The sequence below is a fragment of the Triticum aestivum genome, chromosome 3B (genome assembly GCF_018294505.1).
Source record: "Triticum aestivum cultivar Chinese Spring chromosome 3B, IWGSC CS RefSeq v2.1, whole genome shotgun sequence".
Lineage (NCBI taxonomy): Eukaryota > Viridiplantae > Streptophyta > Magnoliopsida > Poales > Poaceae > Triticum > Triticum aestivum.
In genome coordinates, this window is record NC_057801.1 from 695,536,188 (window position 1) to 695,552,448 (window position 16,261).

The 16,261-nt window shown below is 49.5% G+C and overlaps 1 protein-coding gene across 1 annotated transcript; it reads right to left on the reverse strand.

Annotated features, from left to right (window-relative positions):
• Positions 1-11,428: 11,428 nt before the first annotated feature.
• LOC123071820 (amino acid permease 3) lies at positions 11,429-13,529 on the reverse strand. The gene is made up of 3 exons (XM_044495400.1): positions 13,224-13,529; positions 12,566-13,108; positions 11,429-12,464 (listed from the first exon to the last, which is right to left on the reverse strand). The coding sequence occupies exons 1-3, from the start codon at positions 13,336-13,338 to the stop codon at positions 11,680-11,682; spliced, it is 1,443 nt and encodes a 480-aa protein (XP_044351335.1). The 5' UTR covers positions 13,339-13,529; the 3' UTR covers positions 11,429-11,679.
• Positions 13,530-16,261: the final 2,732 nt, after the last annotated feature.

The window sequence follows — 16,261 nt, forward strand, 5'->3', positions numbered from 1 at the left end:
CTATTGGGAAACATTGCATGGAATAAAAATCTATGCACATGCAAGATCTATCAAGGAGATGCATAGAAATGAGAGGGGGAGAGCATGTCTACATACCCTCGTAGACCATAAGCGGAAGCGTTAGATAACGTAGTTGATGTAGTCAAACTTCTTCGCGCTCCAACCGATCAAGTACCGAACGTACGACATGATGTAGGGTAGAACCCTAGAGGCCGATCTTTCACGTTTGGAGGGATTCCTACCACGAACACGAAGAACACTAGGAGGGAAACGAGAGAAAAACACGAGAAAACACAAAACCAACAAGAATAAAGTCACACATGCGCTAGATCATCGAGACACAAAGAGTGATACATGATTCAAAGTCAACAGGGGATGATACAAAGGGTCTTCTCTGTGAGGAGGTCTTGAAGGTTCTTCCCGTGAAGGAGTCTTGAATCCGCTTGGGGGATCTTCTCCGAAGAGGTCGTGAGCTCCGAGGAGATGTAACCAAGTGGATGAGCAAAGCTCTATCTCAAAATATGAGCTATCACAATTCTACCCTAGCTAGGAGGTGGGAGAGAGGCCTATTTATAGTCATAGTGCAAATGGGGGTCGAAGTGAAGGGGTACAAGGGCATCAGCCCGAGGCTGCGCGCACACAGGCAGTGCACGCCCGGTCTCTACCGGTCGTCCGGTCGCTCGCGGAGGTCCACGCGTCTGGTAGGATCGGACATCCGCTAATTTGGCTCAGGTGCACGGATGTCGGACGTGCGGTGGAGAGCGGTCGTCTGGCCGCAGGTCGTCCAGTGGCTCCGGTCTTTCGCTGATTCTGTTCTGTGAAGGTGGTGCCAGACATCCGGTGTCTTCGGTCTTCCGTTAATATCTCCTCGGGTGTGCAGTTGTCGGGCGTCCGGTGCGGGCCGGTCGTCCGCTCGTTCGGAAGTCGCCGAATGTCCAGTCCGGACTAGTCGTCCGCTCGTTGTAGCGTGCGTCTGCTGGGTCTTCGCCAGGTTGGTCATCAGGTGCCGGAAGTCCGGTCGCCAGCGGTCGTCCGGTGGCTGTAGCATCTTCGGCGTTTCTTCTTCACGCTTGGTGTCCTCACCGTCTTGGCCATTGAATGTAGCTATTCCGTGGCCTTCTTCTAAGTACCTGATCACACATAATGTTTCCTCTTGAGGTAGTAGCCATGACTCATATGAAGAAAGGGGTAGTTCAAAGAGGAGCGAGTTCACCTTATCTTCGATAGCCTTCACTCGTGCCCTTGTCATAGGTCCAAGAGGTGTCGAGGGGGATGTAGGTACGTCCATGGGGATGATCATGGGATGTTGTGCATCATCTCCCCCCCCCCCTTGGGAAAGATCCAACCTCAGATCGAAAGCTTCATCACCATGGTATGGCGAGAGGTCCTTGACATTGAAGATGTCACTCACATTGTACTTGTCGCGTGGGAGGTTGATCTTGTATGCGTTATTGTTGTAGCGTGCTAGGACCTTGAAGGGTCCATCGGCTCGAGGTAGAAGTTTGGACTTGCGTTCGTTGGGGAAGCGGTCCTTGCGAAGGTGTAGCCACACGAGATCTCTAATGTTGAATATCATGGGTTGCTTGTTGATGTTGAGCTTGGTCGCGAGTCATTATACTTGGCGCTCGAGGGTGTTCCTTGTATCTTCATGCATCTTCTTGAGGTAGCTTGCTCGAGCACTTGCATCCATGTTGGTGTGCTCTTGTAGTGGAAGGGGTAGAATGTCCAATGGGGAGAACGGGTTGAAACCGTAGACGACCTCAAAGGGGGACTTGCCGGTAGTCGAATGTCTTGCATGGTTGTAGGCGTACTCGGCGATGGGTAGACACTCCTCCCACTCCTTGATGTTCCTCTTTATCAACACACGAAGTAGAGTGGAGAGTGTATGTTTCGTCACCTCCGTTTGGCCATCAGTTTGAGGATGGTATGCCGAGGAGAATAAGAGCTTGATCCCGAGCTCGGCGCATAGCGTCTTCCAAGAGTAACTCAAGAACTTGACGTCACGGTCCTAGATGATTGTCTTTGGTACTCCATGGAGTCGCAAGTTTTCCCTACAAAAGAGATTTGCAATATGTGAAGCATCGTCTATCTTGTTGCATGGAATGAAATGTAACATCTTAGAAAATTGGTCCACAACAACAAACACGGAATCCTTTCCATTTTGAGTTCTAGGCAAACCAAGTACAAAGTCCATACTAATGTCTTCCCAAGGTTGATAAGGAATAGGAAGAGGCATGTAAAGACCATGTGATTGACCTTTAGACTTAGCTTTGCGACATGGAGAGCATCGGTTGGTGAAGCGTGAGACATCACGGAACATCTTGGGCCAAAAGTAGTTCTTGGAGAGCGTTGCAAAAGTCTTGTCGCGTCCAAAGTGTCCCATGAGTCCGCCTCCATGAGCCTCTTGCAAAAGGAGCAAACGAAGAGAAGACTCAGGAATGCAAAGTTTGTTAGCTCTCATAAGATAATCATCCTTGATGTAATATCGTTCCCAAGATGTATGCATCAAACACTTAGCATAATGAGTACCAAAGGTAGGATCATGCGCACACAAGTCTTTTATGTGCTCAAAGCCCATAACATTCAATTCAAGTTTAGTGACAAGTGTGCATATGCGGGAAAGGGCATCCGCCACTACGTTTTCCTTACCCTTTATGTACTTGATGACATAGGGAAAAGACTATAAATTCACTCCATTTGGCATGACTCTTGTTCAACTTAGTTTGACCTTTTAAGTACTTAAGTGTTTCATGATTGGTATGTATGACAAACTCATGCGAGCGAAGATAATGTTCCCAAACATGTAGCACACGTACTATAGCATAAAATTCTTTGTCATAGATGGGATAGTTAAGTTGAGCACCGGAGAGTTTTTCACTAAAATATGCAATGTCTCGTTTTTCTTGCATCAAAACTCCTCCAATTCCAGTACCACTTGCATCGCAATGAACCTCAAAAGTTTTGTCAAAGTTGGGCAAAGAAAGAATCAGAGCATGAGTAAGAAAAGATTTGAGTTCATCAAAAGCGGTAGATTGCAAAGGTCCCCAAACAAAAGGAGCGTTTTTCTTACACAAGGCATGCAAAGGTGCGGCGATGGTGCTAAAGTCTTTCACAAAGAGAAGATAGAAACCCACAAAGCCAAGAAAGCTATGCACTTGTTGCAATTTAGTAGGTTGGGGCCAAGCTTTAATTGCTTCAATTTTAGATTCATCAACATGGACACCCTTTGAGGAAACACCGAAACCCAAGAAAACAAGTTTATCAACACCAAATGTGCACTTTTCCATGTTGGCATAAAGACGTTCCTTGCGAAGAGTTTTCAAAACAGCCCTAACATGATTCAAATGATCTTTCATGGATTTGCTAAAAACAAGTATGTCATCGAAGTAAACCACAACAAACACTCCAATGTAAGGGCAAAGCACAAAATGCATCAGACGTACATGTCCGTTGTCGATGAGTTGTTGTACTTGCCGTTGGATCTCCTTAGTTTCTTCGGGGTTGACACGGTAGGGAGCTTTGTTCGAAAGAGGTGCATCGGGGATGAGGTCGATCCTATGTTCAATTCCACATAGAGGAGGGAGATCGGGAGGTAGATCATCGGGAAAAACATCCTCGAATTCCTGCAACAAGTTGGAAAACACTAGAGGAAGAGGATTAGGATTGTTAGTTTTTGTCACCCCATCTTTGCGTAGGAGGACAAAGTCGATGACACTCGATGGGTTCTCACACACTTCTCTCATCTCTCTTTTTCTGGCTAGGAGGACTAAGTTTTTCTCTCTTGGCGAAGAGGCGCTCAATTTTGGCTTGTGGCTCTCACTTTCATTTTGGTGGTTCGCTCTCTCACTCTTTTCTCCATGATGGGTGGCTTGCTTGTCAGCGATCACTTGACTAGGAGACATAGGTCTTAGCACATATTCCTTCCCTTTCATCTTGAAGCTATAGTGATTGGTACGCCCGTTGTGGATGACGCCATGGTCAAATTGCCATGGTCGATCAAGAAGGAGGTGGCAAATGGACATCGGGACGACATCACACTCCAAAGTGTCTTCATATGCTCCAATTTTGAAGGAGACTTGGACCATATGCTCAACTCGTACAGTGCTGGAATCGCTTAGCCATTGGACCTTGTATGGGTGCGGGTGCTTCATCTTGACCAATTTGAGCTTGGACCATAACTCTTCACTTGCCAAGTTGTGAAAACTACCTCCATCGATGATGATCTTGACGGACCTTCCATTGATGCAGGCCTTAGTGTGGAAGATGTGGCATCTTTGGTCTTCGTCTTGTTGATGTTTAGGAGTCAAGACTTTGGAGACAACGAGAGCGGGGCTCGAATCCTCATCACAAAAAACTTGGTCATCTTCATCTTCGTTCACGCGCCGGTGCATGGCCACTTGCTCAAGGGCTTCCATTTCCTCTTCGCTCATGGAGTCATAACTTCCGTCGTCGTTGAGGATCATGGTGTGCTTGTTTGTACATTGAAAGGCCTTGTGGCCTCGGCCACCGCAAGTGAAACACTTGAAGGAGCTTGTCTTGACGGTCTCATCGGTTGGAGTAGATGATGAAGCGCGTGGCTTGAAGTTTCTTGTAGTAGGAGGAAGACGACTTGAGGTTGTCGAAGTTTTCTTGTAACTCGACTTGTTGTCGTTGCTTGTAGATGGCTTGATTGAGGTAGAAGTTGGAGTCGTGGAAGCTTGGTTGTTGGAGAAGTCGTATGTCTTGGATGAGTACTTGGCGTACTTGAAGTCATCTTGCACTTGACGTTCCGCCTTGGTAGCTTGATGCACATGCTCAATGATGTTGGAGTAGGGTTGGAAGTCGGCAATCTTCTTGATGGGATGATTGAGGCCATTCAAGAAACGTGCCATAGTTTGCTCATCATCTTCCGTGACATTGGCTCGTATCATGGCTATCTCCATTTATTTGTAGTATTCTTCAACACTCTTTGTTCCTTGCTTGAGTAGTTGGAGCTTCTTGAAGAGATCGCGGTTGTAGTAGGTGGGCACAAAACATGGTCGCATGACATCTTTCATTTGAGACCAAGTGGTGATTGGTGGTTCACCTCTTGCTTCTCGGCGCTCAAGGACTTGTTCCCACCATATGAGCACATAGTCTTGGAACTCAAGTGATGACATAGCAATCTTCTTCTCTTCCTCATAATTATGCAAACGAAAGATTTTGTCGACCTTCAATGCCCATGATAGGTACTCTTCGGGATCATCGCTTCCACTGAACTTGGGCATGGTGAACTTTAGCTTGTCGTAGCGTTGCTCGTATTGTGTTGGGGTCAAAGGTGATGATGACGCCCTTGACGGGGAGGATTATCAACCTCATGTTGCTCTTGGTGCAGAGGATGTCCATAGTCAACTTGCTCTTGTTGAACTTGATGTTGTTGAGGAGCTTGTCGAGCTTGTGGAGGAGCTTGAGGAACTTGACATTGCATTCTTGGTTGGTAGTGCCGCTCTTGGATTTCTTCACGAAGTGCTTCCTCTTGATTACGCCAATCACGGTTGTGGTTGGCAATGGCTTGACTTGATTCTTGAAGGGCACATTGCGCCTCAAGAGCTTGTGCTTCACGTTGTTGTTGTTGAAGACGTTGAGCCTCGACGTCTTATTCATCTTGATGTTGTCGTGCTCGCTCTTCCTCTTGGTGACGTTGACGTTGTCGGTCTTGAGCTTGTGCAAGAGGAACTTGGTTTGGTTGATGACGATGTGCTTGCTCGTCGACTTCCTCTTGTGAATGATTGTTGTGTAGATGATTGCGAGATGCATGATGGTCTTAATGCGCGGCTCGTCGAAGAGTGTTCGATGTCGGTGTACTTGAGCCGAAGAAGGTGTCGTCGGAGTGTCGACTCGATCGGCTCCGTCTTGAGTATGAAGAAGTGGAAGGATGGCAATTGACCAACAAGGCACGAATCTCGTCCATTCTTGCATCATTCTCTTGCTTGTGTGCGTCGAGCTTGTTGTCAAAGTAGTCTCTTGTTCGTTGCTGGAGAGTCGCAAGTCGGTGGCGAGATTGTCGATGCGGTCGCTCATTGCTTGTTTCTCTTGATGCAACACTCGTTGTGCACCAAACAGGTGGCTCTTGGTGACGTATGATGACATGTCGTCATCTTGCTCGATGAAGAGCGGGTTGGTAGAAGAGCTTGGCCTATCCATCATTCCAAGCAAAGATGTGAGTGGGAGGAGGATAAGAACTTATACCAAATGTACCTTGACCGATGTTGAAGATGGATCAATGATCACTCAAATCCGGACAATGAAATATCACAATTGGTACCAATTCTTGTTGGTTCTCACACCTACACAAGTAAAAGCTTATGCTGGAGCTCGGTTAGGATGGTGGCACAAAATTTGATGCAATTGTAAGTGAGCTTCAATAATGTTTGAAAAGATTCACAAATTTGCAAATGCAACAAGTAGACCAAGAAAGTAGTGGTACACAGAAACACACACGCAAATAGATAAGTGGGGTTGTGCAAACAAAAAATGAGCCAAAATGTGGAGTCCACAAAAATGCTCTTGTTGCACAACGCTAGAGGGACGCTAGCACGATTACACAATAGGCGGATACGGAACTTGTGCACAACCTACTAGGAAAAAATGCAACGACCTCTATCCCAAGTATGCTATATGTATGGTGTTCCAATGGTATGATCGAAGATGATCGGATATGACAATCTTAATGTAGTATGATGCTATGGTTCTTGCTTATAAGCTCTTTGCTTATCTTTCCCTATTTGCTAAAAAGCTTGTTTGGCTCTTTCTCTTTTGAGCTCTTTTCTTATGCAAAACTTCACGAACCAAGATAGCAATTGTGTATGCGATAACAACTTTGTGACACAAAAGATGATACCAAGCTATGCACCACTATGATATGGTATGCATGCTATGGAGTATGATCACTAATGTGCACAAGTCACGTTGCCGGCAATACTCAATGGCTAGTCTCGCTGGGTAAGCAACGCAAAAGTAAGGCTATGTGGTTATCGATGCAATGTCAAGGGAATGACAAAGATGTATTCGAGGTTACCGTCCTTGGCGATGATGAGTCCTTTGCGAAGATGAGCGGTGGTGATGATGATGCCGAACCGTACCTATATAGCCGAAACACAATAGGACACGGGAACCACAACTCAAAATCTCAAAGACCAAAACATTTCAAAACTTGTCGGAGTGCGAAACGGGTGAGCGATGGTGGTTGCGGAAAGCGGTGGTGGTATGCAAGTGCGTATGCGGAAGTGGCGGAGGCGACGGGGGAAAACCAAACTGAGAATGTTCAATTTCGTTAGGGTCCAACGGATGTCCGGTGGAGAGTGGTCGTCCGGTCGTCAGATGTTTGGTGGCCAGCGGTCGTTTGGTGCCTGGGAGATTTCGGGCACGAGAAGAACAACTCGTTTTCGTGGTGGAGGATGGTGGAGAGGTCAAATTCGAGCGATTTTGTGGATGGAGAAGGTGGAGAAGATGGGGGAAAGCTAGATCCACACGTGGCAACAAAAATCCATGGATCAAATCCAATAAAACTTCATCACAAAATAAAATTTGGGGCTACTTTTGGTGGGAATTTTCGAATTTAGGACGAAAACAACAAAATCAAGCTAGAAAACAAAGGGTAGGGGCTCCAAAATCGTGATCAACGTGGCTCATGATACCAAGATCATGAGAAAGCTGGCTCTGATCCAAGATGATGTAGGGTAGAACCCTAGAGGCCGATCTTTCACGTTTGGAGGGATTCCTACCACGAACACGAAGAACACTAGGAGGGAAATGAGAGGAAAACACGAGAAAACACTCAACCAACAAGAATAAAGTCACACATGTGCTAGATCATCGAGACACAAAGAGTGATACACAATTCAAAGTCAACAAGGGACGATACAAAGGGTCTTATCCGTGAGGAGGTCTTGAAGGTTCTTCCCGTGAAGGGGTCTTGAATCCGCTTGGGGGATCTTCTCCGAAGAGGTCGTGAGCTCCAAGGAGAAGTAACCAAGTGGATGAGCAAATCTCTATCTCAAAATATGAGCTATCATAATGCTACCCTAGCTAGGAGGTGGGAGAGGTCTATTTATAGTCATAGTGCAAATGGGGGTCGAAGTGAAGGGATACAAGGGCATCAGCCTGAGGCTGCGTGCACATAGGCAGCGGACGTCCGGTCTCTACCGGTTGTCCGGTTGCTCGCGGAGGTCCGGGCGTCTGGAAGGATCGGGCATCCGCTAATTTGGCTCGGGTGCAGGGATGCCGGACGTCCGACGGAGAGCGGTCGTCCAGTCGCCAGTCGTCCGGTGGCTCCGGTCTTTCGCTGATTTTGTTCTGTGAAGGTGGTGCCGGACATCCGGTGTCTTCGGTCTTCCGCTAGTATCTCCTCGGGTGTGCAGTTGCCCGGCGCCCGGTGTGGGCCGGTCGTCCGCTCGCTGGGAAGTCGCCGGACGTCCGGTCCGGATCGGTCGTCCGCTCGCTGTAGCATGCGTCTGCTGGGTCTTGGCCAGGTTGGTCATCAGGTGCTGGACGTCCGGTCGCCAGCGGTCGTCCGGTGGCTGTAGCATCTTCAGTGTCTCTTCTTCACGCTTGGTGTCCTCACAGTCTTGGCCATTGAATGTAGTTGTTCCGTGGCCTTTTTCTAAGTACCTGATCACACATAATGTTTCCACTTGAGGTAGTAGCCATGACTCATGTGAAGAAAGGGGTAGTTCGGAGAGGAGCGAGTTCACCTTATCTTCGATAGCCTTCACTCGTGCCCTTGTCATAGGTCCAAGAGGTGTCGAGGGGGATGTAGGTATGTCCATGGGGAGGATCATGGGATGCTCCGCATCACGACACCTCTGCGTTCTCCACATGTTCATCTCGGTGACTTCCTCCACCTTCGTGATCCAGCAAGACGGCGAGGTAGTACACGAGTTTCGGTAGCACAACGGCATGGTGACGGTGATGGTGAAGCTATCTCCGCAGGGCTTCGCCTAAGCACTACGAAAATATGTCCGGGGGTGTAAACGGTGGAGGGGGCGCCGCACACGGCTAGGCAATTGTCTGTTTTGTGCTAGGCGCCCCCCCCCCTCCCACATATATATAGGTGGGAGGGAGGGCGGAGAAGCCAAAGGGGGCGCCTAAGTAGGAGGAATCCTACTTGGGGCCCCTCCCAAGTTGCGCCCCTCCCCTGCCTTATATAGGTGCGGGAAGAAGGCAGGGGATGGTGGTGCCCCCCCCCCCCTTTTCTTTCTCACTTGAGGAGGAAAAGGAAGGAGGGGCCACCCCTCCCCTTTCATTCCCCTAGGGCCTGCAGTCCAAAGAAGGGGCGCACCAGATGGGCCGGTCTGTCCCCCCCTTTTGGCCCATTAGGCCCATACACCTACCAGGGGTGTCCAGAACCCCTTCTGGTGACCCGATGGCTACCCGATGCACTCTGAAACCCTTCTGGTGTCTGAATACCATCGTCCTATATATCAATATTTACCTCTTGACTATTTCGAGACTCCTCGCCATGTCCGTGATCTCATCCGGGACTCCAACTTCGGTCACCAAATCATATAACTCATACAACACTAGCTACATCGTCAACGAACGTTAAGCGTGCGGACCCTATGGGTGCAAGAACTATGTAGACATGACGAAGACACCTCTCTGGTAAATAACCAATAGCGGAACCTGGATGGCCATATTAGCTCCTACATATTCTACGAAGATCTTTGTCGGTCGAACCGTTATGACAACATACGTAATTCCCTTTGTCCATCGGTATGTTACTTGCTCGAGATTCAATCGTCGGTATCTTCATACCTAGTTCAATCTCGTTACCGGCAAGTCTCTTTACTCGTTCTGTAATACATCATCCTATAAATAACTCTTTAGTCACTTTGCTTGCAAGGCTTATTATGATGTGTATTACCAAGAGGGCAGAGAGATACCTCTCTGATACTCGAAGTGACAAATCCTAATCTCGATCTATGCCAACTCAACAAACACCTTCGGAGATACCTGTAGAGAATCTTTATGGTCACCCAATTACGTTGTGATGTTTGATAGCACATAAGGTATTCCTCCGGTATCCGGGAGTTGCATAATCTCATAGTCGAAGGAATATGTATTTGACATGAAGAAAGCAATAGCAATAAATTGAATGATCATTATACTAAGCTAACGGATGGGTCTTGTCCATCACATCATTCTCCTAATGATGTGATCCCGTTATCAAATGACAACACATGCCTATGGTTAGGAAACCTTAACCATCTTGGATCAACGAGCTAGTCTAGTAGAGGCTTACTAGGGACACGGTATTTGTTTATGTATTCACACATGTATTTAAGTTTCTGATCAATACAATTCTAGCATGAATAATAAATCTTTATCATGATTTAGGAAATATAATAATAACCATTTTATTATTTCTTATAGGGCATATTTCCATCAGTTAGAACATGATTCTGGGATAGAAGTGGGAGGAAGAGAATGCGAAGCGAGAAGGGTCGCCGGCCAAGTTGACGGATAGGTTTGAGGACATGTTGGTGAAGGAGGAGGCATACTTCAAGCGCTCCGACTTCAAGGAGGAAAAAAGGTCGAGAGGTTTAACATGCTGATGGCGTCGACCGAGAAAAAGATCAAGCTCGTGGAGAGGAAGGCCATGCTCGAAGAGAAGAACATTGAGATTGCAGCCGTTTCAGAGGACACAAAGATGTTGACCATGACGATGGAGGATTTAGATGACGACAGAAGGATGATCGTGCAAGCCGTCCATTTCAAGATGTTGAAGCACCAGAAGGAAGAGCTGGAAGCGGAGAAGGAGGCAGCCGAGGCGGAGGCGATGGCAGATTGAGCATGGAGTCTGGGATTGTCTGTCCAGCAGGGCAGAAAATACAACTTTTCGCACGGACTACCGGACTTATATTCTTTTGTGATCAGGCATGTAAAAATGATGGATAGTTGCCCCTTTTTGGTTGTGACCGGGGCTGATGTGATCCGTCACGCGTGTTGTGATCGGGCGGATTTGAATTTGAAATTGCCCATACTAACGGACATTTAGGGGATAATTTTGGATGGTCGGCTTACGTATCAGTGTCCTCGGACTGGCCCCCGCCGGTCCGTTGACGGATGCGGTGTCCGGTTAGGGGGGTCATCATTGGAGATGCCCTGACCATTACAACTACTTTGCTAAAGGTTACAATCTCCATCACCCAGTTAATGTATCTATCAGGAAATCCTTTTCTCGCAAAACCAACATGTGGTTGGATGGTTAGGAGAACAGTGGTATCCTCGGTCCACCAGGGTTCCAGTCCTAGGCGTCTGGCGACTTCGTCAATCTCAAGATGATGTGTCGGCCTAGTCCCTTGAAGGTGCTCATAGGGGTAGGATGTGCGTGTGTTCATAGGTGTGAGTGTATGTGCATATGTATATGACTGTCTGCGTATGCATTGTGTTAAAAGAAAGGAAATCATTTTCTCTCTAATACAATTTTTTTAAAGACCACTTAATCTTATCATACATTTTAAAATCACTGCTATAAAGAAACATCATTTAGTTTTTTTTTTCCCTGTGGATCTCATGCATGACTACATGAAGTAGTACAACTCCATCCAGGATCTATCTTCTTTGAATTGTTTGAAGGCCAAGAACTTCTTTGTCTTGAATCCTACACCTTGAATCCTTGATGTATTGTTTTTGTGCGTGCACGATCGTCAACGTCAATTATGTCTTGAATGGGTGGTACACCTTGAGGTCGGATTTGATGCCGGCGATGGACCCCGCGGCTGCGGCGAGGGAGATAGCGAGGCATCCGAGGCTGAGCATCTGGAGGCACACCCACTGCGTGCTCCACTTGGGCACCTTCTTCTGCACCACGTACATCTCCACGGGAAAGTAGACGGTGAGCGGCCAGAACCCCAGCGCGCCCAGGAACCCCACCACGTCGTTGAAGAAGGGCAGCATCATGGACACCACCGTCGTCGCCGTCACGAACGCTGTCCGCCACGTCGCCCGGAACATGTTCACCTTGTACGTCCTGAAGAGCGGCACCTCGACCTCGCCGGTGACGTATGTAGACTCCGGCCACCTCTTCGCCGCCCACTTCTCCACGAAGGCGAACAGGGGCTGGCAGTACACCTGGTAGGCGCCGACGAGGTGGATGACGATGGCGGCGTTGGCGATGTCGAGGAGCCAGAAGGGCTCGTAGAAGCCGAACCCCGTGAGGAGGTTTCCCGGGGCGGCGTCGCCGAAGGCCGCGTAGCCCATGCAGCCGCAGAGCATGTAGAAGACCGTGGTCACCGCGACGCTGACCATGGTGGCGCGCTTCATGACCGTGGACTCCGACGGTGGCGGCGCCCGGATGGTGTCCTGGATCTCGATGAGGATGAGCGAGTAGGAGTAGGCGAACGCAATGTCCCCGAACGCCTGCGTGCTCCGCCACACCTTCTGCATCGGCGTCACCGTGCCGATGCTGATGCCGGTCAGGCTGCCCTTTACGCCTCCGTTTGCTGCATGCATGCAGACATCATTGGTTAACACATTGCTCAACATGATCTAGGGATTGCTTTTGTTGATCTATCAATTTGCAATGTGTATAAGAGTCCCCTACCTATGACTTGGACGATGCCGAGGCCGAGGCCGATGGAGGAGTAGGTGAAGGACATGGCTGCGGCGAGCATGGAGAGCCAGGAGATCTGGTCGAAGTCGGGGATCTGGGAGAAGAAGACCTGAGCCACGCCGAAGATGATCATGTAGGGCGCGCTGGAGACCTTGCAGGGGTCGGCGTGGCCGTTGCCGTGGAAGCAGTTAGCCCTCTTGATGGCCAGCATACTGATGGAGGCGGCGATGGTGTAGCCGATAGACACCCCGACGATGTTAGCATACTGCAGGACCCCGCAAATCTGCACCTTGATGCCGCTGAGGTTGGCGTTGACGGCGTCCATGTAGGTGTAGTTGCGCTTGCCGGTGCTCTGGTCGCCGGAGCGGTAGCAGTCGGCGAGCAGCGAGGAGGTGAAGTAGGTGACGAGCGAAAAGAGGAGCATGACAGCAGGGCCGGCCACCCAGCCGAGCTGCGCGATTGCCCAGCCCAGCGACAGCACCCCTGACCCGATCACCGCCGTGATGATGTGCGAGCTCGCCGTCCACATCGTGCCTGCACACATCGCCATCGGTACGTACGTCAGAGTGAGAGAACAACAATCAAGTACTGATACTGTACGCCGTACGTACGTACACCATGAGTGAGATGTGTCAGGAGTTTTACGTACCGGTGCGCTTGTTGCGGCCATCGTCGTCGAGCTTGGAGCCGGCGGTGTGGCCGAGCTCGGCGGCGGCTACCTCCATCGGCGGGTAGTAGTAGGTGGCCACGACCTTGTCTGCCATCCCGATCGACCTCTCCGTAGGCTTAACTGCTGCCAACGGAACAGAGAGAGTAGGCGTGCAGGTGAGAACTATTTAAGATGAGGCCAGACCACAGTAAGTGTAGTGCACTCTGCGCGTTAGAGATGCGATCCTGTGCAGCGTGATAGTAAATTACTGCTAGGGAGCGAGAGCGCGAGGTGGTGGTGGGTGTCTGGCCTGCCTCTGGCTGCCGAGGGTACGGGTGCAATTTATAAGCCCACTACGCGAATCAGCGGCGAAACAGAGTGTACCTACTTCGCACACTGCTCAGCCCACCTCGTCTCCTCAACACGTGAAACACGAAAAGCTGGCGACAGGATTGCAACAGCGTCTCCTACGAGGATTGAAACACGAAAAGCTAGAGGAGTACCTTTCTTTGGAGGAGCTCCTCTAGCTTTCTCCCCTTGTTGCACGGTCGGCCGAGAGGGCTCGGTGTGAACTGATCGCTCGTTGCTGCGGTGGTGATCGGCTGCGCCTTAGGCCAACTTCATCGGGCGACACCAAACGAACGTCCGTTTTGCCCGTATTCTATCCATTTGAGTAAGGTAATGGGGTCGTATCCGGGCCTGTCCAAAGATGCGGTGGCCGTGCGCCCAGCTTGGGGCTGCATCCGTTTGCCCCATCCTGTCCGCCAGGGCCTAAAATGCCCACGTTTTCATATCAAAACAAGTTTGCACGTCTAAATATTAATTGTTTGAAAATAAAAATAGTTTTACAACCTAATCAAAATTGTCTCTAATAAAATAATTTTACAACCAAATCGAAATTGTCTTGAATAAACATAAAATAAACCAATACATCTATCGGTTGCCAATGTGATCCCACACGTGTTTAACCAATTCATTTTGAAGATCCAAATTAGTGTGCCAATCACGCAGCTCACGATGGAATTGGACAAACTGTTCAAACATGGCCGGTTCTTGGTGCAGGGGCTCAACATTTTCACCTTGATAATCAAATCCTTGGTCGAAGATACTGTCATCACGCTCGTCCTCGACGATCATGTTGTGCATGATCACACAAGCAGTCATCACCTCCCAAAGCTTCCTTTCATTCCATGACAGTGCAGGGTTTCGAACGATACCCGTCGGGATTGAAGCACACCAAAAGTACGTTTCACATCCTTTCTAGCACTCTCTTTCATTTGGGCAAATCTCTTTCTCTTCTCACTTTGAGGGTTCGAGATTGTTTTCATAAAAGTTGACCACTGAGGATATATCATTAGCTAGATAGTATCCCTTGTTGTACTGGTGGCTGTTGATCTCAAAGTTGACAGGTGGGGAGTGGCCTTCTGCAAGCCTTGCGAAGACTGAAGAACGCTGCAGCACATTGATATCATTGTGAGAACCTGCCATGCCGAAGAAAGAATACCATATCCAAAGATCCTACGAAGCCATCGCTTCTAATATGACAATGCACGCTTTGACATGTCCCTTGTACTGGCACTGCCAAGCAAATGGACAATTCTTCCACTCCTAGTGCATATAATCTATACCATCAAGCATGCCTGGAAAGCCTCTAAATGCGTTGATCGCCAACAATCTCTCTGTATCAGCGGCAGTTGGCTGCCTCAAGTACTTAGGGCCAAACACCTCGATCACAGCCTGGCAGAACTTGTACATTGACATCAGACATGTTGTCTCACTCATACACACATACTCATCCACCAGATCGCCTGGAATTTCATATGCAAGCATGCAGATGCCCGCGATGCATTTCTGGTAAAAAGAGAATCGAAGCTTGCCAAGGGCATCCGTCTTGCACTCGAAGTATGGGTCATGAGCAACCACTCCCTCTCGAATACGATTGAACACATGCCTTGTCATACGAAAACGACGACGGAATTTATCCGGCTTGAAGAGCGGGGCGTTCGCAAAGTAATCAGCATAAAGCAAGGTGTGGCATCTCTCCTTGTTGCGGTTCAGGTTGGGAGCACGGCCAGGGAGTGACCCCCTGTACCGAGGAAGCTGTCGTTGAATGTGGTCGTGAACCACCAGTGCAGCCACCACAAGATCTTCATCATCCGACGACGAATCGTTCGATGAACAAATGAAATGGTGAAAGAAAAACTCATCTCCATCGTCCATACCTTTGTGGGCAAAGTGTCGAACACCTCGCAGTCATGATGGCAAAGAGGCCGCGATGATCACCTCGATGAAGGGGTGGTTGGCGGCCGGCTACTGGCCGCTCTGGAGCACTCATCAGAAGCTGCCGTGGCCGCCGTGGTACGTTGCCGGCGGTCGTATCCCCTCTGCCGCCGGCTACGACGGCGACGGCCAAACCTCCTCCGATCGACGACCAAAACTAAGGCAAAAGCGCGGGCGTGGTGGCGGCCATGTCGAGACATGGTTTGCTATGGACTGCCGGGGGCTGCGCAGTGAGGAGGCGGCCGAAGAATAGTGGCGGCGCCGGCGGCGGGGCGGGGCGGGAGAGGGGGTGGAGCGTTGGAATCGAAGGTGGCTACTATTGTCCCCAACATGCGGGCCACAGGGGGACAAGAGCGTGCGGCGAGCCCGTCCGCGCGATGTCCGTTTCACCCAAACTCGACACAAGTTTGGACCGGGAATGGGTCAAAAACGGACGAAATCCAGACATCTGTCCGTTTGGGGCCGCGCATTGGGCCACGCTATTCGTCTGTTCTATCCCAAACGAACGCACCCGGACAAGATGGGGTCGCGCGATGGAGTCGGCCTCTACGCCCGTCGGGACCCCACAGGGTGCTGGCAAGTCCGGCTCTCGTCCATCCTTTTTCCGCTGCCGGGGAAAAGGATTCGGTTCGGTATCTCTTCCTTTTCCCGCCCACTCGCATGGATGTTACTAAAGTGGTCCGCTATCTTACGTGCGTTGGATGGCCCTTGATCGTCGTCGTATCACTAATTCTTTATGACTCTATGAGATGGCTGCA